Raw genomic sequence first — 26007 nt, forward strand, 5'->3', positions numbered from 1 at the left:
TTTGTTGATATGGTGTATCATGTTGATTGATTTGCGTATATTGAAGAATCCTTGCATTCCTGGAATAAACCCCACTAGATCATGGTGTATGATCCTTTTAATGTGCTGTTGGATTCTCTTTGCTATTATTTTGTTGAGGATTTTTGCATCTATGTTAATCAGTGATATTGACCTATAGTTTTCTTTCTTTGTGACGTCTTCGTCTGGTTTTGGTATCAGGGTGATGGTGGCCTCATAGAATGAGTTTGGGAGTGTTCCTCCCTCTGCTATCTTTTGGAAGAGTTTGAGAAGGATAGGTGTTAGCTCTTGTCTAAATGTTTGATAGAATTTGCCTGTGAAGCCATGTGGTCCTGGGATTTTGTTTGTTGGAAGATTTTTAATCACAGTTTCAATTACAGTGCTTGTGATTGGTCTGTTCATATTTTCTCTTTCTTCCTGGTTCAGTCTTGGCAGGTTGTGCATTTCTAAGAATTTGTCCATTTATTCCAGGTTGTCCATTTTATTGGCATAGAGTTGCTTGTAGTAATCTCTAATAATCTTTTGTATTTCTGCGGTATCCGTTGTTACCTCTCCTTTTTCATTTCTAATTCTATTGATTTGAGTCTTCTCCCTTTTTTTCTTGATGATTCTGGCTAATGGTTTGTCAATTTTGTTTATCTTCTCAAAGAACCAGCTTTTAGTTTTATTGATCTTTGCTATTGTTTCCTTCATTTCTTTTTCATTTATTTCTGATCTGATCTTTATGATGTATTTCCTTCTGCTAAATTTGGGGTTTTTTTTTTTGTTCTTCTTTCTCTAATTGCTTTAAGTGCAAAGTTAAGTTGTTTATTCGAGATGCTTCCTGTTTCTTAAGGTAGGATTGTATTGCTATAAACTTCCCTCTTAGAACTGCTTTTGCTGCATCCCATAGGTTTTGGGTCGTTGTGTCTCCATTGTCATTTGTTTCTAAGTACTTTTTGATTTCTTCTTTGATTTCTTCAGTGATCACTTCGTTATTAAGTAGTGTATTGTTTAGCCTCCATGTGTATGTATTTTTTCCAGATCTTTTCCTGTAATTGATATCTAGTCTCATAGCGTTGTGGTCAGAAAAGATACTTGATACGATTTCAATTTTCTTAAATTTACCAAGGCTAGATTTGTGACCCAAGATATGATCTATCCGGGAGAATGTTCCATGAGCAGTTGAGAAAAATGTGTATTCTGATGTTTTTGGATGGGATGTCCTATAAATATCAATTAAGTCCATCTTGTGTAATGTATCATTTAAAGCTTGTGTTTCCTTATTTATTTTCATTTCGGATGATCTGTCCATTGGTGAAAGTGGGGTGTTAAAATCCCCTACTATGAATCTGTTACTGTCAATATCCCCTTTTATGGCTGTTAGTATTTGCTTTATGTAGTGAGGTGCTCCTATGTTGGGTACATAAATACTTACAATTGTTATATCTTCTGCATGGATCGATCCCTTCATCATTATGTAGTGTCCTTCTTTGTCTCTTGTAATAGTTTTTATTTTAAAGTCTATTTTGTCTGATATGAGAATTGCTACTCCAGCATTCTTCTGATTTCCATTTGCATGGAATATCTTTTTTCATCCCCTCACTTTCAATCTGTATGTGTCCCTACGTCTGAAGTGGGTCTCTTGTAGACAGCATATATATGGGTCCTGTTTTTGTATCCATTCAGCCAGTCTGTGTCTTTTGGTGGGAGCATTTAATCCATTTACATTTAAGGTAATTATTGATATGTGCGTTCCTATTACCATTTACTTAATTGTTTCGGGTTGTTCTTGTAGGTCTTTTCCTTCTCTTATGTTTCTTGCTTAGAGAATTTCCTTTAGCATTTGTTGTAAAGCTGGTTTGGTGGTGCTGAACTCTCTCAGCTTTTGCTTGTCTGTAAAGGTTTTAATTTCTCCATCAAATCTGAATGAGATCCTTGCTGGGTAGAGTAATCTTGGTTGTAGGTTTTTCTCCTTCATCACTTTAAATATGTCCTGCCACTCCCTTCTGGCTTGCACAGTTTCTGCAGAAAGATCAGATGTTAACCTTATGGGGATTCCCTTGTGTGTTATTTGTTGTTTTGCCCTTGCTGCTTTTAATATATTTTCTTTGTAGTTATTTTTGATAGTTTGATTAATATGTGTCTTGGCGTGTTTCTCCTCGAATTTATTCTGTATGGGACTCTCTGTGCTTCCTGGACTTGATTGAACATTTCCTTTCCCATATTAGGGAAGTTTTCAACTATAATCTCTTCAAATATTTTCTCAGTCCCTTTCTTTTTCTCTTCTTCTTCTGGGACCCCTATAATTCGAATGTTGGTGAGTTTAATGTTGTCGCAGAGGTCTCTGAGACTGTCCTCAGTTCTTTTCATTCTTTTTTCTTTATTCTGCTCTGCAGTAGTTATTTCCACTATTTTATCTTCCAGGTCACTTATCCGTTCTTCTGCCTCAGTTATTCTGCTGTTGATCCCATATAGACTATTTTTAATTTCATTTATTGTGTTGCTCATCGTTGCTTGCTTCCTCTTTATTTCTTCTACGTCCTTGTTAAATGTTTCTTGAATTTTGTGTATTCTATTTCCAAGATTTTGGATCATCTTTACTATCATTTTTCTGAATTCTTTTTCAGGTAGACTGCCTATTTCCTCTTCATTGTTTAGGTCTGGTGGGGTTTTACCTTGCTTCTTCATCTGATGTGTGTTTTTCTGTCTTTTATTTTGGTTACTGTGTTTGGGGTCTCCTTTTTGCAGGCTGCAGGTTCATAGTTCCCGTTGTTTTGGATGTCTGTCCCCAGTGGCTAAGGTTGGTTCAGTGGGTTGAGTAGGTTTCCTGGTTGGGGGGACTAGTGCCTATGTTCTGGTGGATGAGGCTAGATCTTGTCTTTCTGGTGGGCAGGTCCACGTCTGGTGGTGTGTTTTGGGATGTCAGTAGCCTTATTATGATTTTAGGCAGCCTTTCTGCTAATGGATGGGGATGTAGTCCTGTCTTGCTATTTGTTGAACATAGGGTGTCCAGCACTGTAGGTTGCTGGTCGTTGAGTGAAGCTGGGTCTTGGTGTTGAGATGGAGATCTCTGCAAGATTTTTGCCATTTGATATTATGTGGAGCTGGGAGGTCTCTTGTGGACCAGGGTTGTGAAGTTGGTTCTCCCACCTCAGAGACACAGCCCTGACGCCTGGCTGGGGCACCAAGAGCCTTTAATCAGCACGGCTCAGAATAAATGGGAGGAAAAATAGAAAGTAAAGAAAGAAAGGAAGGAAGGAAGGAAGGAAGGAAGCAAGCAAGCAAGAAAGGAAGGAAGGAAGGAAGAAATGAAGGAAGAAAGGAAGAAAGGAAGGAATGAAGGACGGTAGAAAGGAAGGGAGGAAGAAAGGAAGGAAGGAACGGAGGGAGGATGGGAAGAAGGAAGGAAGGAAGAGGAAGGAAGGAAGGAATGAAGAAGGAAGGAAGCAAGGAAGGAAGGAAGGTAGAAAGAAGGAAGGAAGAGAGGAAGAAAGGGAGGAACGAAGGGAGGAAGAAAGAAAGTAAGATAAAATAAAGTATGAGAAAATAAATTTATTAAGTTAAAAATAATTATTAAGAAGAAAAATTTTATAAAATAAGAAAGAACAAAATAGTTCAGTCAGAACCCTAGGAGAAAGTGTGAAAGCAAAGCTATACAGAAAAAATCTCACACAGTGGCACATACATACACACTCACAAAAAGAGATAAAGGGGAAAATAATAATATATCTTGCTCCCAAAGTCCACCTCCTCTACTTGGGATGATTCCCTGTCTATTCAGGTATTCCACAGATGCAGGGCACTTCAGGCTGATTGTGGATCTTTTATCCGCTGCTTCTAAGGCTGCTGGGAGAGACCTCCCCCTCTCCTCTTTGTTCGCACAGCTCCCGGGGTTCAGCTTTGGACTTGGCGCCGCTTCTGCGTGTAGGTCTTCTGAGGGCATCTGCTCTTCACTCAGACAGGACGGGGTTAAAGGAGCAGCTGATTCGGGGACTCTGGCTCACTCAGGCCCGGGGAAGGGAGGGGCACAGATGCAGGGCAAGCCCGGGGCGGTGTAGCCGGCCTGACCCTGCACCAGCCCGAGGCGCAACGCGCGTTATCCTGGGGAAGCTGTCCCTGGATCCCAGGACCCCGGCAGTGGCGGGCTGCACAGGCTCCTAGGAGGGGAGGTGTGGAGAGTGACCTGTGCTCGCACACAGGCTTCTTGGAGGCGGCAGCAGCAGCCCTAACGTCCCACGCCCATCTTTGGTGTCTGAGCTGACAGCCGCAGCTTGTGCCTGTTTCTGGAGCTCCTTTATGGCGCGCTTAATCCCCTCTCCTCCCACACCAGGAAACAAAGAGGCAAGAAAAAGTCTCTTGTCTCTTTGGCAGCTCTGCATCTGTCTCTGGATCTCCTTTAAGTGGCGCACTTAATCCCCTCTCCTCAAGCTCCAGGAAGCAAAGAGGGAAGAAAAGGTCTCTTGCCTCTTCAGCAGCTCCAGACTTCTCCTGGACTCCCTCCCTGCTAGCCGTGGTGCACTGACCCCTTTAGGCTGTGATCACGCCACCAACCCCAGTCCTCTCCCGGCTTCCGACCGAAGCCCAAGCCTCAGCTCCCAGCCCCCGCCCTTCCCGGTTGGTGAGCAGACAAGCCTCTTGGGCTGGTGCGTGCTGGTCGGCACCGGTCCTCTGTGAGAATGTCTCCACTTTGCCCTCCGCACCCTGTTGCTGCGCTCTCCTCCACGGCTTCGAAGCTTCCCCTGTCTGCCACCCGCAGTCTCTGCCCGCAAACGGGCTCCTAGTGTGTGGAAACCTTTCCTCCTTCACAGCTCCCTCCCACTGGTGTAGGTCCCGTCCCTATTTTTTTGTCTCTGTTTATTCTTTTTTCTTTTGCCCTACCCAGGTACGTGGGGTGTTTCTTGCCTTTTGGGATGTCTGAGGTCTTCTGCCAGCGTTCAGTGGGTGTTCTATAGGAGAAGTTCCACGTGTAGATGTATTTCTGATGTATTTGTGGGGAGGGAGGTGATCTCCATGTCTTACTCTTCCACCATCTTCTCTCCGGTCTGGAATTATTTTAATTCCCTGTTTGGATTATTTATTTTAGTGTATAGAAGCACAACTTTTCCCCCTGTATTCATTAGGGTAATTTATTTATAATTTTTCATTACATCAGTGCTATCCCCCTTGCGGTTCCCAACTTTATGCTGGATATCCCTTTATATTCTAGAAACAGAACTTATTTTTGAGTGTTGATTTTATATCCTGCAACTTTGCTGAAGTTTAGTAGTGATTGATATATATATATATATATGTATATATACATATATATCTTTTTTGTAATTTTTTAACATCTTTATTAGAGTATAATTGCTTTACAATGGTTTGTTAGTTTCTGTTTTATAAAAAGTGAATCAGTTATACATATACATATGTTCCCATATCTCTTCCCTCTTGTGTCTCCGTCCCTCCCACCCTCCCTATCCCACCCCTCTAGGTGATCACAAACCATCTAGCTGATCTCCCTGTGCCATGTGGCTGCTTCCCACTAGCTATCCACACTACGTTTGGTAGTGTATATATGTCCATGCAAGCCACTTTTGACACGTTCGATCAGTCACAGCACCTTCTCCATACACTGCACCAATCGTTTTTTGCATTTTGGTTGCATTTTTACCTTTCTGGAAATAATAAAGTATATGCCAAATATGCCAAAAATGTTGCTTTTTTCCTTCCATCTTCAATATTAAAATTACTACACAGTAATTCACCAATTTTGATAAATCTTTTTTTAAACGCACGCTGATATGACAGCTGTCACATACAGTCTAACAAAATTGTTTTGAATGAGGTTAAAGACTACTAAGTGCTACTGAGCCATCTTATGGAAAAAGCTGGACAAACCTGTGGCCAGCCCGATAGAAGGAATTTAGTACCTGTCTTAAGACATTTGGGAAATAACAGTAAAAGAAAGCAAAATAAAGGCAGAGGGAATTAATAAAGATAACTGAAATTAATCAAAAATTATAAATATAAAGATATGAAATTCTAATATTTTGGGCTCTCTGAAAAATGTTTAATAAGCCTGATGAAAGAAAATATGAGGGCAAAAAATACATGAGAGAAGATATGAGAAATGCAACATAGCTAGCTCTGGAAGAGTAAAAGAATTATAAGAGAATATGATGTGCACATTTGACAACAAATTTTCCTAACATTTTTGTATGAAACATTTCAAATATAGAACAAAGTTGAAAATCTTAGTGAGAACATTCGTAATACCTGCTGTCTATATTCTACCTTTAACATTGATAACAGAGTTTAAATCTTAAGTAATGGATTACTCCTAATCAAAATATAAACCTAAAATATACAGGAGAAAAAGAAGAAAAGTTACATAGGGCAGTTATTAAGACGATGTAGAAAGGGGATTTAAGCTCTTTTCCCCCCCTCTTAATACCAGGACAAGGAAGCATCCCAAGAATTTGCAATGCAAAATTGTTTATAATAAAACTTGGATCAGTCCAAATGCCCATCAGTGGGTGAATGGCTAAATTGTGGTAGAGCTATCTAATGAGATCCTATATGATAGTTAAACTAGAACTATACATATCAAAATACATAAATATAAAAAATGTAATATTGAGCAAATAATTTGCAAATGGACACATACCATTTGCTAACCAATTATATCTCCTACAGTAGCAAGGAATAATTGGAAATTGCAATCTTTAAAAAGTACCATTTACAGTAGCACCAAAAAATGAAACACTTAAGTATAAATAACAAAGTATGTGTAGAATCTGTATGCTGATAACTAAAAAACACTGTTAAAAGAAATTGAAGATCTAAATAAATGGATTGGGTGGTTGGAAGACTCATTGTTGTTAAGATGTTCATTCTCTCCATATGACCTAGAAATTCAAAACAATTATGTCAGAATCCCAGCAGGAATTTTTTTACATGTTGACAAGCTGATTCTAAAAGTAATATGGAAAGGCAAGGAACTAGAATAGCTGAAACAATTTTTTTTTTTTCGGTACGTGGGCCTCTCACCTTTGTGGCCTCTCCCGTTGCAGAGCACAGGCTCTGGATGCACAGGCTCAGCAGCCATGGCTCACGGGCCCAGCCTCTCCACGGCATGTGGGACCTTCCCAGACCGGGACACAAACCCATGTCCCCTGCATCGGCAGGCGGACTCTCAACTAATGCACCACGAGGGAAGCCCTGCTGAAACAATTTTGATAAAGAAAAACAAGTTTGAAGAATTCATGTTAACTGATTTCTAGACTTACTCTAAAGGTATAGTAATACATGTATGGTATTGGCAAAAAGGTAGACACACAGAAAAGTGGAACAGAATAGAGTTCAGAAATAGACCCAAACACATATAGTCAAGTGATTTTAAAAAGGAAAATGGTGCAATGTTAATTTGGCATAGAAAGGATGGTCTTTTCAACAAAAGGTGCCAGAACAATTGGACATACATATTCAAAAAAATGAACCTTGACCTAACTCTCATACATTATACAAAATTTAACTCAAAATAAATTATAGACCTAAAAAGTAAAACAAGAAACTAAAACTTCTAGAAGAAAACATATGAGAAAATCTTTTTGAAATTTTGGTTAGGCGGAGAGTTCTTGGGTATAACAACAAAATCATGATCCAAAGAAAAAAAAATCAATAAATTGGACTTCATCAAAATTAAAATATTTTGCTGTATGAAAGACACGTTAAGAGAATGAAAAGACAGTCCACAGACTGGCAGAGAATATTTTCTTTTTAAAAAAATTTTATTTATTTATTTTTGGCTGCATTGGGTTTTCATCGCTGCACGCGGGCTTCCTCTAGTTGCAGCAAGAGGGGGCTATTCTTCATTGTGGTGTGTGGGCTTCTCATTGTGGTGGCTTCTCTTGTTGCAGAGCACAGGCTGTAGGCGCACAGGCTTCAGTAGTTGTGGCTCATGGACTCTAGAGTGCAGGCTCAGTAGTTGTGGTGCACCGGCTTAGTTGCTCCACGGCATGTAGAATCTTCCCAGAACAGGGATTGAACCTGTGTCCCCTGCATTGGCAGGCAGATTCATAACCACTGCACCACCAGGGAAGTCCCCTGGCAGAGAATGTTTTCAAATCACATATGTCACAAAGGACTTGTGTCCAGAATCTGTAAAGAACTCTCAAAACTTAACAAGGTAAAACAACCCAATTTTAAAATGGGCTAAAGATTTGAACAGACATATTACCAAAGAAGACAGATATATGGCAAGTAAGTGTGTGAGAATATGCTTTAAATAAGGAAATTACATTGTTAGGGAAAAAGAAATTAAAACCATAATCTCATACTCCAGTACAACTATTAGAATGGCTAAAACCAACCAAACCAGAAAAGCCACCCGACAGTACCAGCTCTTGGTGAGGATGAAGAATGCAGAGAAACTCTCATATATTGCTGTCTTTTTCTTATAAAGTTAAGCATACCTTATGACCAATCAATCCTACATGAGATAGTTACCCAAGAAAACCTATGTTCACACAAAGACGTGTACATGAATATATTTATAGTAGCTTTATTTGTAATTACTCAAAACTGAAATCACCCAAATGCTCCTCATCTGGGGAATGGATAAGCCGCCTATGGTTCATCCATAGGTGGAATACTATTCAACAATTAAAAGCAACAAACTATTGATACTTGCAAAATAAGGATAAATCTAAAAGACATTACGCTAAGTGAAAGATGCCAGGCTCAAAGGCTTTCTTCTCATTTATAAGAGTTTCTAGAAAAGACAAAATTATAGGAATAATAGATAGTGGTTTCTAGAATTTAAGGGTGAGGTGAGAGTTTGATTATAAAGGGATGGTGCAAGGGAGTTTTTCGGGGAGAGTGATGGAACTGTTCTGTATTTTAATTGTGGCAGTGGTTACATGACTTTATGCATTTGTTGAAACTCAAGAAACTGTACAGCAAAAAGAGTCAATTTTACTAGATATAAAATTTAAAATAAAATGTAATATGTGGCTCAGGAGAAAGAAGCTGAGAGATTATCAGCTCTTTCTCCCAACCCCCACCCTGCACACAAAAACATCTTACTGAAACTCTGGACAAATGGAAAGCCATGTTCTTAGATGGTTTTTAGATGCCAGTTTTATCCAAAATTTTATATATATGTTTCCAATTAAGATTCCAGGGGATTCTGTTTTATTTTATTTTGTATTTTATTGATTTATTTACTTTTAAACTTTTTATTTTATATTGGAGTATAGTTGATTAACAATATTGTGCCAGTTTCAGCTGCACAGCAAAGTGATTCAGTTACACATATACATGTATCTATTCTTTTTCAAATTCCTTTCCCAATTAGGCCACCACGTAATATTGAGCAGAGTTCCCTGTGCTATACAGCAGGTCCCCGTTGGCCATTCTTTTTAAGTATAGTACTGTGTACACATCAATCCCAAACTCTCTAATCATCCCTCCCCCGCATCCTTCCCTCCTGGCAACCACAAGTTCTCTAAGTCCGTGAATCTGTTTCCGCTTTGCAAATAAGTTCATTTGTATCATTTTTTTAAGATTCTGCATATAAGCGACATCATACGCTATTTCTCCCTCTCTGTCTGACCCACTTCACTCAGCATGACAATCTCCAGGTCCATCCATGTTGCCACAGATGGTGTTACTTCATTCTTTTTAATGGCCAAGTAACATTCCATTGTATATATGTACCACATCTTCTTTATCCATTCATCTGTTGATGGACATTTAGGTTGCTTCCATGGCTTGGCTATTGTAAACAGTGCTGCTATTGTAAAGCTACACTGAGCAGCTTATGGGATTTTAGTTCCACCACCAGGGATCAAACCCGGGCCCTTGGCAATGAGTGCACAGAGTCCTAACCAGTGGACCACCAGGGAATTCCTGATTCTCTTTTATTTTAATTGAAAAAAATTATCTTAATTTTTTTATGGACTATAAATAGATTAGCCAAGAAAATAATGAAGAATAGGAAAGTGACTTAGTCTTACCAGTTATTAAACATACTGAAAGCTACTGCCATAGGAATAGACAGATTGGTGGAAGGAAGCAGAACCCATTGTAGCTGGAAATTTAATATACACAAACGTTCTTCAAATCAGTAAGAAACAAATAGTTTAAGTGGTGCTAGCAAAACTGATTAACCATCTAGATGAAAATACTGCATGTACAGAAATGGATTCCAGATGGATTAAGAAGTTAAATATAAAAAGTCTTAGAAGACTAAAATTTAGATATTTCCATAAGAGATATTCAATAAAGTAAAAGATATTACTGAGTGACTATGGGGTGTACTAAATGGTCATTATCTGAAGAAAAGGCTCTTCTGTGCCAGTCTTCTCCCCCTAGTTTGCCAGATATAACTTCAGTTATCCATTTGTATATCTGTCTAGTTCTTTTTCAATACATTTAAATATATACTAGAAAGCATAGCATTGTTCGGGATGGTTCTTCTTTTATGTACAAAGTATCATATTATAAATTTTCTTTCAGGTCAGTTTTTTTCACTCAACAGTAGGTCTTTGAGATCTATCCACATTAGTACACGTAGATCTAGCCCATTCGTTTAACTGTTACTTGTTTATAACCAAGTTTAGCATACTGTGACCCATTTGATCCTGGGCAGGTTACTTAACCACCTTAACCTCAGTTTTTTTTGTTTTTCAAAATGGTGATGACAATAGTAGTGACTATCTCAAAGGCTTGTTGTAGGGACTAAATGTGTTAATATACAAAAAAATTTTAGGATAGTGCTTGGCATATAATAAACTTTGTTATTGACATTTTGATTATTTCTAATTTTTCACAATTACAGACCATGCTGCAACTGACTATCCTTTTACATATTTTCTTATACACATCAAGGAATAATGTAAATAACCAAAAATTAAATTGCCAGAGCTCTGGTGTTCTGTTTAACTAGGGTTACTATGAAGTCTTAAAAAACCCTCTTTTAACAGAAGTCTTTTCCTTTTATCAAGTTACCATTTCTTTTACTCTCTTGAGTTTGATAAAAATACATTCTAGGGGCATCCCTGGTGGCGCAGTGGTTAAGAATCCACCTGCCAATGCAGGGAACATGGGTTTGATCCCTGGTCTGGGAAGATCCCACATGCCTCAGAGCAACTAAGTCCACGGGCCCTAGAGCCCATGCTCCATGACAAGAGAAGCCACCTCAGTGAGAAGTCCGCACACCGCAAAGAAGACCCAACACAGCCAAAAATAATTAAATAAAAAACCATTCTATCAAGATATATATACACATATATTATTTATTTATTTATTTATTTTGCGGTGCACGGTCCTCTCACTGTTGGGGCCTCTCCCGTTGCGGAGCACAGGCTCCGGATGTGCAGGCTCAGCGGCCATGGCTCACGGGCCCAGCCGCTCGGCAGCATGTGGGATCTTCCCAGACCGGAGCACAAACCCATGTCCCCTGCATCAGCAGACGGACTCTCAACCACTGTGCCACCAGGGAAGACAAGGTATATATTTTTTTATCTTAAAAATATATCTTCGAGTAGGAGAAGATGGCAGAAGAGGAAATCGCAGAGATCACCTTCCTCCCCACAAATACATCAGAAATACATCTACACGTGGAACTTCTCCTATAGAACACCCACTGAACGCTGGCAGAAGACCTCAGACCTCCCAAAAGGCAAGAAACACCCCACGTACCTGGGTAGGGCAAAAGAAAAAAGAATAAACAGAGACAAAAAAATAGGGACGAGACCTACACCAGTGGGAGGGAGCTGTGAAGGAGGAAAGGTTTCCACACACTAGAAGCCCCTTCGCGGGCAGAGACTGCAGGTGGCAGACAGGGGGAGCTTCAAAGCTGCGGAGTAGAGCACAGGGACAGGGTGTGGAGGGCAAAGCGGAGACATTCTCGCAGAGGACCGGTGAGGACCAGCCCTCACCAGCCCGAGAGGCTTGTCTGCTCACCAACCGGGAAGGGCGGGGGCTGGGAGCTGAGGCTTGGGCTTCGGTCGGAAGCCGGGAGAGGACTGGGGTTGGTGGTGTGATCACAGCCTGAAGGGGTTAGTGCACCACGGCTAGCCGGGAGGGAGTCAGGGAGAAGCCTGGAGCTGCTGAACAGGCAAGAGACCTTTTCTTCCCTCTTTGCTTCCTGGAGCTCGAGGAGAGGGGATTAAGTGTGCCACTTAAAGGAGATCCAGAGACGGATGCAGAGCTGCCAGAGAGACAAGAGACTTTTTCTTGCCTCTTTGTTTCCTGGTGTGGGAGGAGAGGGGATTAAGCGTGCCATAAAGGAGCTCCAGTAAAGGGCGCAAGCCGCGGCTGTAGGCGCAGATACCAAAGATGGGCGTGGGACGCTAGGACTGCTGCTGCCGCCTCCAAGAAGCCTGTGTGCGAGCACAGGTCACTCTCTACACCTCCCCTCCTGGGAGCCTGTGCAGCCCACCACTGCTGGGGTCCAGGGATCCAGGGACAGCTTCCCCAGGTTAGCGCACAGTGTGCCCGGGCTGGTGCAGCATCAGGCTGGACTCTTCCACCGCTGCAGGCTTGCCTCGCATCTGTGCCCCTCCCTTCCCCCAGCCTGAGTGAGCCAGAGTCCCCGAATCAGCTGCTCCTTTAACCCCGTCCTGTCTGAGTGAAGAGCAGACGCCCTCGGACAACCTACGCGCAGAAGTGGGGACAAGTCCAAAGCTGAACCCCGGGAGCTGTGTGAACAAAGAGGAGAGGGGGACGTTTCTCCCAGCAGCCTCAGAAGCAGCAGATTAAAGCTCCACAATCAGCCTGAAGTGCTCTGCATCTGGAATACCTGAATAAACAGGGAATCATCCCAAGTAGAGGAGGTGTACTTTGGGAGCAAGATATATTATTATTTTCCCCTTTTTCACTTTTTGTGAGTATGTATGTGTGTGCTGCTGTGTGAGATTTTGTCTGTATAGCTTTGCTTTCACAGTTTGTCCTATGGTTCTGACTGAACTGCTTTGTTCTTTTTTTGAAATAAAATTTTTCTTAATAATTTTTTTTATTTTAGTGACTATCATACTTTATTTTATCTTCCTTCTTTCTTTCTTTCTTCCTTTCTTCCCTCCTTTCGTCCTGTCTTCATCCCTTTCTTCCTTCCTTACTTCCTCTCTTCCTTCCTCCCTTCCTCCTTCCTTCCTTTCTTCCTCCCTTCCATCCTCCCTTTCTTCCTCCCTTCCATCCTCCCTTTCTTCCTCTCTTCCTTCCTTTCTTCCTTCCTTGCTTCCTTTCTTCCTTTCTTCCTTCCTCCTTCCTTTCTACCTTCCTCCCTTTCTTGCTTCCTTCTTTCCTTCATCACTTTCTTCCTCCCTTCCTCCCTCCCTTCCTCTCTCCCTTCCTTCCTTCCTTTCTTCCTCCCTTCCTTCCTCCCTTGCATCCTTCCTTCCTTTCTTTCTTTCTTCCTTCCTTCCTTCCTTACTTTCTTTTTTCCTTCCTTTCTTCCTTCCATTATTTCTTTCCTTGCTATTTTACCTCCCTTTTATTCTGAGCCATGTTGATTAAAGGCTCTTGGTGCCCCAGCCAGGCATCAGGGCTGTGTCTCTGAGGTGGGAGAACCAACTTCACAACACTGGTCCACAAGAGACCTCCCAGCTCCATGTAATATCAAATGGCGAAAATCTCGCAGAGATCTCCATCTCAACACCAAGACCCAGCTTCACTCAACGACCAGCAACCTACAGTGCTGGACACCCTATGTTCAACAAATAGCAAGACAGGACTACATCCCCATCCATTAGCAGAAAGGCTGCCTAAAGTCATAATAAGGCTACTGACATCCCAAAACACACCACCAGATGTGGACCTGCCCACCAGAAAGACAAGATCCAGCCTCATCCACCAGAACATAGGCACTAGTCCCCCCAACCAGGAAACCTACTCAATCCACTGAACCAACCTTAGCCACTGGGGACAGACACCAAAAACAACGGGAGCAACGAACCTGCAGCCTGCAAAAAGGAGACCCCAAACACAGTAAGCAAAATGAAAAGACAGAAAAACACACAGCAGATGAAGGAGCAAGGTAAAACCCCACCAGACCTAAACAATGAAGAGGAAATAGGCAGTCTACCTGAAAAAGAATTCAGAAAAATGATAATAAAGATGATCCAAAATCTTGGAAATAGAATACACAAAATTCAAGAAACATTTAACAAGGACGTAGAAGAAATAAAGAGGAAGCAAGCAACGATGAGCAACACAATAAATGAAATTAAAAATAGTCTATATGGGATCAATAGCAGAATAACTGAGGCAGAAGAACGGATAAGTGACCTGGAAGATAAAATAGTGGAAATAACTACTGCAGAGCAGAATAAAGAAAAAAGAATGAAAAAAACTGAGGACAGTCTCAGAGACCTCTGGGACAACATTAAACTCACCAACATTCGAATTATAGGGGTCCCAGAAGAAGAAGAGAAAAAGAAAGGGACTGAGAAAATATTTGAAGAGATTATAGTTGAAAACTTCCCTAATATGGGAAAGGAAATGTTCAATCAAGTCCAGGAAGCACAGAGAGTCCCATACAGAATAAATTCGAGGAGAAACACGCCAAGACACATATTAATCAAACTATCAAAAATAACTACAAAGAAAATATATTAAAAGCAGCAAGGGCAAAACAACAAATAACATACAAGGGAATCCCCATAAGGTTAACATCTGATCTTTCTGCAGAAACTGTGCAAGCCAGAAGGGAGTGGCAGGACATATTTAAAGTGATGAAGGAGAAAAACCTACAACCAAGATTACTCTACCCAGCAAGGATCTCATTCAGATTTGATGGAGAAATTAAAACCTTTACAGACAAGCAAAAGCTGAGAGAGTTCAGCACCACCAAACCAGCTTTACAACTAATGTTAAAGGAACTTCTCTAGGCAAGAAACACAAGAGAAGGAAAAGACCTACAAGAACAAACTCGAAACAATTAAGTAAATGGTAATAGGAACATACATATAGATAATTACCTTAAGTGTAAATGGATTAAATGCTCCCACCAAAAGACACAACTGGCTGAATGGATACAGAAACAAGACCCATATATATGCTATCTACAAGAGACCCACTTCAGACGTAGGGACACATACAGACTGAAAGTGAGGGGATGAAAAAAGATATTCCATGCAAATGGAAATCAGAAGAATGCTGGAGTAGCAATTCTCATATCAGACAAAATAGACTTTAAAATAAAAACTATTACAAGAGACAAAGAAGGACACTACATAATGATGAAGGGATCGATCCATGCAGAAGATATAACAATTGTAAGTATTTATGTACCCAACATAGGAGCACCTCACTACATAAAGCAAATACTAACAGCCATAAAAGGGGATATTGACAGTAACAGATTCATAGTAGGGGATTTTAACACCCCACTTTCACCAATGGACAGATCATCCGAAATGAAAATAAATAAGGAAACACAAGCTTTAAATGATACATTACACAAGATGGACTTAATTGATATTTATAGGACATCCCATCCAAAAACATCAGAATACACATTTTTCTCAACTGCTCATGGAACATTCTCCCGGATAGATCATATCTTGGGTCACAAATCTAGCCTTGGTAAATTTAAGAAAATTGAAATCGTATCAAGTATCTTTTCTGACCACAACGCTATGAGACTAGATATCAATTACAGGAAAAGATCTGGAAAAAATACATACACATGGAGGCTAAACAATACACTACTTAATAACGAAGTGATCACTGAAGAAATCAAAGAAGAAATCAAAAATATTTAGAAACAAATGACCATGGAGACATGACGACCCAAAACCTATGGGGTGCAGCAAAAGCAGTCTAAGAGGGAAGTTTATAGCAATACAATCCTACCTTTAGAAACAGGAAACATCTCTTATAAAGAACCTAACTTTGCACTTAAAGCAATTAGGGAAAGAAGAACAAAAAACCCCCCAAATTTAGTAGAAGGAAAGAAATCATAAAAATCAGATCAGAAATAAATGAAAAAAGAAATGAAGGTAATGATAGCAAATGTCAATAAAACTAAATGCTGGTTCTCTGAGAAGATAAACAAAATTGATAAACCATTAGCTAGACTCATGAAGAAAAAAAGGGAGAAGACTCAAATCAATAGAAATAGAAATGAAAAAGGAGACGTGGGCTTCCCTGGTGGCTCAGTGGTTGAGAATCCGCCTGCCGATGCAGGGGATACGGGTTCGTGCCCCGGTCCGGGAAGATCCCACATGCCGCGGAGCGGCTGGGCCCGTGAGCCATGGCCGCTGAGCCTGCACATCCGGAGACTGTGCCCTGCAACGGGAGAGGCCACAACAGTGAGAGGCCCGCATACCACAAAAAAAAAAAAAAAAAAAGGAGACATAACAATGGATACTGCAGAAATACAAAAGATTATTAGAGGTTACTACAAGCAACTCTATGGCAATAAAATGGACAACATGGAAGAAATGGACAAATCCTTAGAAATGCACCACCTTCCAAGACTGAATGAGGAAGAAATAGAAAATATGAACAGACCAATCACAAGCACTGTAATTGAAACTGTGATTAAAAATCTTCCAACAAACAAAAGCCCAGGACCAGATGGCTTCACAGCTGAATGCTGTCAAACATTTAGAGAAGAGCTAACGCCTATCCTTTTCAAACTCTTCCAAAAGATAGCAGAGGAAGGAACACTCCGAAACTCATTCTATGAGGCCACCATAACCCCGATACCAAAACCAAAGACATCACAAAGACAGAAAACTACAGGCAAATAATACTGATGAACATAGATGCAAAAATCCTCAACAAAATAGTAGCAAACAGAATCCAACAACACATTTAAAGCATCATACACCATTATGAAGTGGGGTTTATCCCAGGAATGCAAGGATTCTTCAATATACACAAATCAATCAATGAAATACACCATATCAACAAACTGAAGGAGAAAAACCATATGATCATCTCAATAGATGCAGAGAAAGCTTTTGACAAAATTCAACACCCATTTATGATAAAACCCTCCAGAAAGTAGGCATAGTGGGAATTTTCCTCAACATAATAAAGGCCATGTATGACAAGCCCACAGCCAGCATTGTTCTCAATGGTGAAAAACTGAAACCATTTCCACTAAGATCAGGAACAAGACAAGGTTGCGCACTCTCACCACTCTTACTCATAGTTTTGGAAGTTCCAGCCACAGCAGAGAAGAAAAAGAACTAAAAGAAATCCAAATGGGAAAAGAAGAAGTAAAGCTGTCACTGTTTGCAGATGACATGATATTATACATAGAGAATCCTAAGGAAGCTACCAGAAAACAACTAGAGCTAATCAATGAATTTGGTAAAGTGGCAGGATACAAAATTAATGCACAGAAATCTCTGGCATTCTTATACACTAATGATGAAAAATCTGAGAGTGAAATTAAGAAAACACTCCCATTTACCACTGCAACAAAAAGAATAAAATATCTAGGAATAAACCTATCTAAGGAGACAAAAGACCTGTATGCAAAAAACTATAAGACACTGATGAAAGAAATTAAAGATGATACAAATAGATTGAGAGATATACCATGTTCTTGGACTGGAAGAATCAACATTGTGAAAATGACTCTACTACCCAAAGCAATCTACAGATTCAATGCAATCCCTATCAAACTACCACTGGCATTTTTTACAGAACTAGAACCTAAAATTTCACAATTTGTATGGAAACACAAAAGATCCCGAATAGCCAAAGTAATCTTGAGAACAAAAATTGGAGCTGGAGGAATCAGGCTCCCTGACTTCAGACTATACTACAAGGCCACAGTAATCAAGACAGTATGGTCCTGGCACAAAAACAGAAATATAGATCAATGGAACAGGATAGAAAGCCCAGAGATAAACCCACACACATTTTGTCACCTTATCTTTGATAAAGGAGGCAAGAATATAAGGTGGAGAAAAGACAGCCTCTTCAATAAGTGGTGCTGGGAAAACTGGACAGGCACATGTAAAAGTATGAAATTAGAACACTCCCTAACACCATACACAAAAATAAACTCAAAATGGGTTAAAGACCTACATGTAAGGCCAGACACTATCAAACTCTTAGAGGAAAACATAGGCAGAACACTCTATGACATAAATCACAGCAAGATCCTTTTTGACCCGCCTCCTAGAGAAATTGGAAATGAAAACAAAAATAAACAAACAGACCTAATGAAACTTCAAAGCTTTTGCACAGCAAAGGATACCATAAACAAGACCAAAATACAACCCTCAGAATGGGAGAAAATATTTGCAAATGAAGCAACTGACAAAGGATTAATTTCCAAAATTTATAAGCAACTCAGGCAGCTCAATAACAAAAAAAGAAACAACGCAATCCAAAAATGGGCAGAAGAACTAAACAGACATTTCTCCAAAGAAGATATACAGATAGCCAACAAACACATGAAAGAATGCTCAACATCATTAATCATTAGAGAAATGCAAATCAAAACCACAATGACATATCATATCACACCAGTCAGAATGGCCATCATCAAAAAATCTAGAAACAATAAATGCTGGAGAGGGTGTGGAGAAAAGGGAACACTCTTGCACTGCTGGTGGGAATGTAAATTGATACAGCCACTATGGGGAACAGTATGGAGGTTCCTTAAAAAGTAAAAATAGAACTACCATACAACCCAGCAATCCCACTACTGGGCATATACCCTGAGAAGACCATGATTCAAAAAGAGTCATGTTCCAAAATGTTCATTGCAGCTCTATTTACAATAGCCAGGACGTGGAAGCAACCTAAGTGCCCATCAACAGATGACTGGATAAAGAAGATGTGGCACATATATACAATGGAATATTGCTCAGCCATAAAAATAAATGAAACTGAGTTATTTGTAGTGAGGTGTATAGACCTGGAGTCTGTCATACAGAGTGAAGTAAGTCAGAAGGAGAAAATCAAATACCATATGCTAACACATTTATATGGAATCTAAGAAAAAAAATGTCATGACGAGACTACGGGTAGGAGGGGAATAAAACACAGACCTACTAGAGCATGGACTTGAGGATATGGGGAGGGGGGAACGGTAAGCTGTGACAAAGTGAGAGAGTGGCATGGACGTATATACACTACCAAATGTAAAATATATAGCTAGTGGGAAGCAGCCGCATAGCACAGGGAGATCAGCTTGGTGGTTTGTGACCACGTAGAGGGGTGGGATAAGGAGGGTGGGAGGGAGGGTGACACAAGAGGGAAGAAATATGGGAACATATGTATATGTATTACTGATTCACTTTGTTGTAAAGCAGAAACTAACACACCATTGTAAAACAGTTATGCTCCAATAAAGATGTTCAAAAAAATGTTTTGTGTGAACGCTTCTGATATTTCAAACACTCCTGTGGATTTATTTATATATTTCTTTTTTCATTTTGGTGGGGTTTAGGAAGTGATGGGAATTCATTTAATACGTTGTCAACCATCTTGAAATGGAAAGCATAGCTAAATTTTTAACTAGCATATTTGATTATTTCTCTATCAACATCAAAGCTTAAAATAGTTCTGCCACTCCTTTCTCTCCTTCTCCCCCTTGCAGAAGACAGAAATTGTTTTTATTCTTTTTTCTGTTTTAGATTTTAAGGAAAGGATCTGGAATTTTAATTCCAGACTTACCTTTTTGCATTACAGTTGACCTTTGAACAACGTGGGGGTTACGGGTGCTGACCCTGAGCAGTTGAAAATTCATGATAACTTTATAAGCGGCTTTCCATATCTGCAGTTCCACATCCAACGATTCAGCCAACCACCTATCACGTAGCAGTGTAGTATTTATTGAAAAAAAATCCATGTGTAAGTGGGTCTGTGGAGTTCAAACTTGTGTTATTCAAAGGTCAACTGCAGATATCTTCTTTTTGAATTACAGTTTAAAAATTTTACCAACCATATTAGCCACAATTACTTAGGCTTCATTTTAAATAAGCATTATTGGAAGTTTCTTACTATTTATTGTATGCTACATCCTCCTTTTCTAATGACTTTATTTGGCCGTATTTTAATTGAAATTCTTTGAGTACTATTTTCAGGAATTGTAGATGGTGTGGTATACTTTCTTTGTCCCTGTTTTCATGGAAATGTGTGCACTTTTCCCTTATAAACTTGATTGATAGCTTGTCCGGGTTCAGAATTTTAGGGTCACAGTCCTCCCTCAGAATTCTATAAGCATTGCTCCTTTGACTTCTAGTATTTAAGGTAGCAAATTAGAGGTTCATTGCCAGGTCTTTCACTGGTTGGTAACCTTATACTTCTGTCTGGAAATATGTTGGCAATTCAGATATTTAACCAGAATAAACGTCTAGGTGTCTAACATTTTAATTATTTCTGTCCTGACATTATAGATCCTTTAGATGTGGAAATTCAGAGATTTCTTAGGGAAACTTTCTTATTGTTTTGATTTTTTATTTTTTCTCACTTTGAGATACTGTTTTTCTCTTCCAGCAAAGGAAATTTTATTTACTATTTATTATTTATTTTTCTAGCTTTATTGAGATATAATTGACATATAATAATGTAGAAGTTTAAGGTATACAACATAATGTTTTGATTTATATATATGTATATATAGTGAAATGATTATCACAAAAGTTAACATCAAAGATATTGTTTTTCAAGGCATTGTTTTATTATGCAGGTAGGTTTGTAACATAGTTATGAATCAAAGTAACTACCTAACAAGGAATATCAGTGATTATATAGGTACTGAGAAAAGAATTGACAGGTGAAAATAGATACATACATACACACATACATACAATAAAATAAAGCATTCATTTGAGTGGTGTTAGAAATGTGCAAGAGAATTTCTAGACTTTAATTTGGAACTTGATCTTCCATTTTAGGACCGGAAATTAACCAAAGCTGAGCAACAAAGGTTCAAGGAAGAAGCAGAGATGTTAAAGGGTCTCCAACATCCCAATATAGTTCGATTCTATGATTCCTGGGAGTCTATATTAAAAGGAAAGAAATGTATTGTATTAGTGACTGAACTTATGACATCAGGAACCTTAAAGACGTAAGTTGACCCTGATAGTCCCAATGGAGTTTTATTTGGAAATAATTTTCAGGAGTCACAAATGTTGTTTGTAACGTAACACTACCTGATTAAAGTTTGTAGAATCTGAATCTAGTGACTATGTTTCAGGGCAGGTTAAAATATTTGGATGTTAATGAAGTTTGTTAGAAAATACAATGTTGAGAAATTCATATTTGTGGGATATCATAGAATTTTAGAATTAGAAATCATTATAGAGATAATATAATGTCATTTTGTAGAAGATGATGAAAGGTTGGGGACGTGGCCAGATTCACATATCTAGTGAGCAGTACTATGTAATTATAGGCTATCATTTTGTTTCTGACTACAGTATTTAATTTTATGGTATAACCACTTATTTGTGATTATTAAATGTGTGATGTACTTTTTCTGTTTCCTAGCATCTTTGCACTAAAATTTTACATAGGTAAACCCTCTGATGACTCTATTTAAGCAGTTATTAGGAAGTAGAGAGGACATTGTTTTTAAAATTTTGATGCCATTCCACAAAAGGTCACTCTGATTGGAATGATTCTTGTTTTGAATTAAAAAATGCTAAACTTAGTAGGATGTCTTCTCTAAGGATAAGACATTAGATTTAATAATTTTTTGTCATAACAGATAATAGAAGATAACTCAGTGATGTCAATCATAATATATACAGTATCAGCTAGCTTACATGATTTACCCTAATGTGCCCATACAGTAAGCTAGGTATGTTTGTTTACATGTGGTTTTTATTTCTTTGTGTAGGTACTTAAAACGATTTAAAGTCATGAAACCAAAGGTCTTAAGGAGCTGGTGCAGGCAAATTTTAAAGGGATTGCAGTTCTTGCACACTAGGACTCCTCCTATTATTCACCGGGATCTGAAGTGTGACAATATTTTCATCACGGGACCCACTGGATCTGTGAAGATTGGTGATCTAGGACTAGCCACCTTAATGCGCACATCATTTGCTAAAAGTGTCATTGGTGATTAACATTTTATAGTTTGTTGGTTGTGTAAAGAACAGATTTTTAAAATTGTATATGTCTAGAACGGGGATCAGCAAACCACAGCCTATGGGCCAAATTTGGCTTCACTGCCTATTTTTGTAAATAAAGTTTTGTTGGAACACAGCCACATATACTCATTTACATATTGTCTATGGTTGCTTTTTCACTACAGTGTCAGAGTTAATTAGTTGTGATAGAGCCCATGTGGACTACAAAGCCTGAAATATTTACTGTTTGGCCCTTTACAGAGAAATTTGCTGGCCCCTGGTCTAGAATGTGAATTTGCTTTGAAATATCTATTATATATTGACTGATTTTAGAGACTTCCCAGTGTATTTCTTTTGTGATGTATTTAATATTATTGAAAGGTTCTGAGGACTTAAGAAAGAGGATTTATTACTTCAGAAAAATTTAAATAACTAAAAACAAGGATAGAAATAAAAACAGATTTTGGTAATCATTACCTAATTTTGAACATTGCAAATTGTACTTCATCAGTATGGAAAGTTAAGGAAATTAAGTTAAGGAAACTATATGTGTATATATATGTATATTATATGTATAAATATATATATATGTATAAATATATATATATATATATATATATGCTTTTAGGGAGCAGAACTTAACTCAGGTAATCCTTATGGCAAAGGGAATGTGATCTTGATGGATACTTTTTTTTTTTTGGTCACACTGCGTGGCTTGTGGGATCTTAGTTCCATGACCAGGGACTGAACCCTGGCCCTTGACAGTGAGAGTGCAGAGTCCTAACCACTGGACCGCCAGGGAATTCTCTACATTTTTCTTTTTTAAAAAAAATGTGGTTGTGGTATTTTGTAGGCACTCCTGAGTTTATGGCCCCAGAGATGTATGAAGAGCACTACGATGAATCTGTGGACGTCTATGCTTTTGGAATGTGTATGCTAGAAATGGCTACTTCGGAGTACCCTTATTCTGAGTGCCAGAATGCAGCTCAAATATACCGTAAAGTAACTAGTGTAGGTATAACTTTATTCTTTTTACTTCACAGATTGCCACATTTCATGGTAAAGTCAACTTAGAAGTCGACTTAGTCAAACCTAATTTTGGGGTAAAGCAACTATATTCCAATAAAAATTAATTTAAAAAAACCTAATTTGGGGGCTTCCCTGGTGGCTCAGTGGTTAAGAATCTGCCTGCCAATGCGGGGGACACGGGTTCGATCCCTGGCCCGGGAAGATCTCACATGCCACGGAGCAGCTAAGCCCGTGCGCCACAACTACTGAGCCTGCGCTCTAGAGCCCACGTGCCACAACTACTGAAGCCCGTGTGCCTAGAGCCTGTGTTCCTCAACAAGAGAAGCCACTGCAATGAGAAACCTGCGAACTGCAATGAAGAGTAGCCCCTGCTCACCGCAACTAGAGAAAGCCCACCTACAGCAACGAAGACCCAATACAACCAAAAATAAAAACAGAAAAACCAAATTAAAACAAACAAACAAAAACCTAATTTTGGTTTAGTTCCCTATAACAGTGTTAAATTTACCATAATTGTAATGAAACAAGCTTTAGATTTATGCTATATACCTATACTCAAATGGGGTCACATAAAATGCTCTATTAGTATCTTTGGGGAAAATGTACAGATATATCATCTATATCCATTTGTTTGTAAAGAATTTTTTAGGTATTTATTAGAGGGATCTTATTTTCCAAAGCTACATAATAAAGATTGGCTAAATGGTTTTGAAGATTTCTTCTAGTTCTAAAAACCTGATTATGAAGTGGCATTCAATGGATACAGTATTTGGTTCCCTGCTATGAGTAATTTTTTGCATTAGAAATGACAAGGAATGCAAAGATGAGTAAGAAGTGTTTGCTACCTACAAAGAGCTTACATTTTTAGTAGGGCAATAATATAAACTCACAAATAACTATAAAAATAAGAGGATAGGAGTATAGTAAGGGAGGTAGAAGCAAAGTGTTAAGATTGCTGAAAATATGTCCTTTCATATCCAGTAGGGTGGCTCAAGGTAGGCCACAAAAGAGATCGTTAGAGTGTTTCAGGTAACATACTAATAGGTACCATTTTTAAATACATAATATATGCCACATGCTTTTATCTTTATATTCCTACAAGATGGCACTGTTTTCAGTTTAGAAATGATGAAACTGAGAATCAGAGGTTGTGACCTGCCCAAGTTCACACAGCTACTAGTAATGGTGGATTTTGACCTCAAGTCTGACGCTAGAGGTTTGTTTAGGGAGACAATAAGAAATCCAGAATTCTATATGACAAATGACCTAGTTTCTCCAACAAATCAATTTCCTCAAAGAAAAAAGGGGAAGGGACTGTTACAGAATACAAGAGACTTAAAGTAGTGATGAGCTGGTAAATGTTTAACAACTGATTCTCTGAAAAAGAAAAAGCACTGATTTCTAGCATTTGCTAATTTCCTTGGTAAGTGCTCCCACCATGACTGATTTCAAGTTACCATTGTGACCTCACTTGAATGCAGGGTTAAGAAAGGGTGCAGAGTGGCACTCATACAGTATTTCCACCCTACGGATACAAAAGATGTAAACAACTGCAAGAGCATAAATAATAGTAAAATGTAGTAAAACAGTCGAGTCGTGTTTTCAGTATTTATTGCCTTGGCTCAATATACTTTAATCGTAAGTTTATATAATTTAAATTTTATAAATGGATGTATTTAACAATCAGCTTGCACAATTCCTGAAAATATAATAGTTGGCTCTTGTGAGCTGGTATGAGCTGGTTCTATTGCACCATACATGTAATGTATGGACCTTGTTTGGCTCCTGATTTGAACAGACCAACTTGTAAGAACACCTCATTTAGACAATTTGGAAAATTTGAGTATGGATTGGGTTTTAGATGATATTGAGCAATTATTGATAATTATTTTAGGTGGGATGATGACATAATACCTGTTAGAGATAGAAACTGGAGACTTTATGGGTGAAATGACATGATGCCTAGTATTTGCTTTAAAATATTCCAGGATAAAAGTGGTGTGGGAGTAGATAGCTGAAATGAGGTTAAGGAATGATGCTTGTTGTTGAAACTGGTGATGATTACATGGGACTTCTACTTTTGAGTATGTTTGAAAATTTCTATAATAAACAGCTGAGAAAAAGAAATGGGGCTAGAATGCCCTTTTAGTTTGGGCGCATATGTTGTATGACCACAAATAGAAGAGTCTGTACTTGATTTTGTAAGTTGCAGCTCCCCAATTATTTTCACCTAGGAGCAGAGAAAGGCAGTAATTATCCAGGGCTGGGGAATGGGTAAGAGATCAGTGGAAAGGTCAAAGAGGGCTTTTTCTATAAGTAGAATAAAAAATTCGATTTTTTTTTTTTTGTGGTATGCGGGCCTCTCACTGTTGTGGCCTCTCCTTTGCGGAGCGCAGGCTCCGGACGTGCAGGCTCAGTGGCCACGGCTCATGGGCCTAGCCGCTCCGTGGCCTGTGGGATCTTCCCGGACCGGGGCACGAATCCGTGTGCCCTGCATCGGCAGGCGGACTCTCAACCACTGCGCCACCAGGGAAGCCCCAAAATTCTATTTTTTGTATGGTGATTTTATTCTTTTATATTCAGGTCACAAAAATGCCATATCACAATTCAGATTTCCATCTCTACTAAAGCTTCTTGAATTTGAGGCCCAAATTAACTCCTAATCTCACCAGATTTATCTAGGATATGGTACTTGGCTTTCTGATTCTGTATTCTGGTAGTGTGAAGACCCAGAACTAAATCTTAGATTGCCTCATTCCATGATAATTTTTCTATTATACCTTTCTGCTTATAGCTTAATTTTGAATTTTCTATTAAATAATGGCAATGTTCTTGTATTATTTTTTAAATCTAAAACCCATAAATTAAGGGTAACAGAATGTAAAATAAGTAGATTTAGGCAGCTAACAGTTATTATAAGAACGTGTTGAATTATCTG

General features: G+C 38.9%; 1 protein-coding gene across 4 annotated transcripts in view; it reads left to right on the forward strand.

The window, feature by feature from the left end:
* WNK3 (WNK lysine deficient protein kinase 3) overlaps window positions 1-26007 on the forward strand; it is a 186198-nt gene that overhangs the window by 43750 nt on the left and 116441 nt on the right. For all 4 annotated transcript variants that reach the window (XM_067023028.1, XM_067023027.1, XM_059049735.2 and 1 more), the window contains exons 3-5: window positions 20862-21034; window positions 21809-22029; window positions 22894-23051. In XM_067023028.1, the coding sequence (XP_066879129.1) occupies window positions 20862-21034; window positions 21809-22029; window positions 22894-23051 (552 nt within the window). The remainder of the gene's footprint in view (window positions 1-20861; window positions 21035-21808; window positions 22030-22893; window positions 23052-26007) is intronic.

This window comes from Kogia breviceps, chromosome X (genome assembly GCF_026419965.1).
Source record: "Kogia breviceps isolate mKogBre1 chromosome X, mKogBre1 haplotype 1, whole genome shotgun sequence".
In the NCBI taxonomy this organism is placed as follows: domain Eukaryota; kingdom Metazoa; phylum Chordata; class Mammalia; order Artiodactyla; family Physeteridae; genus Kogia; species Kogia breviceps.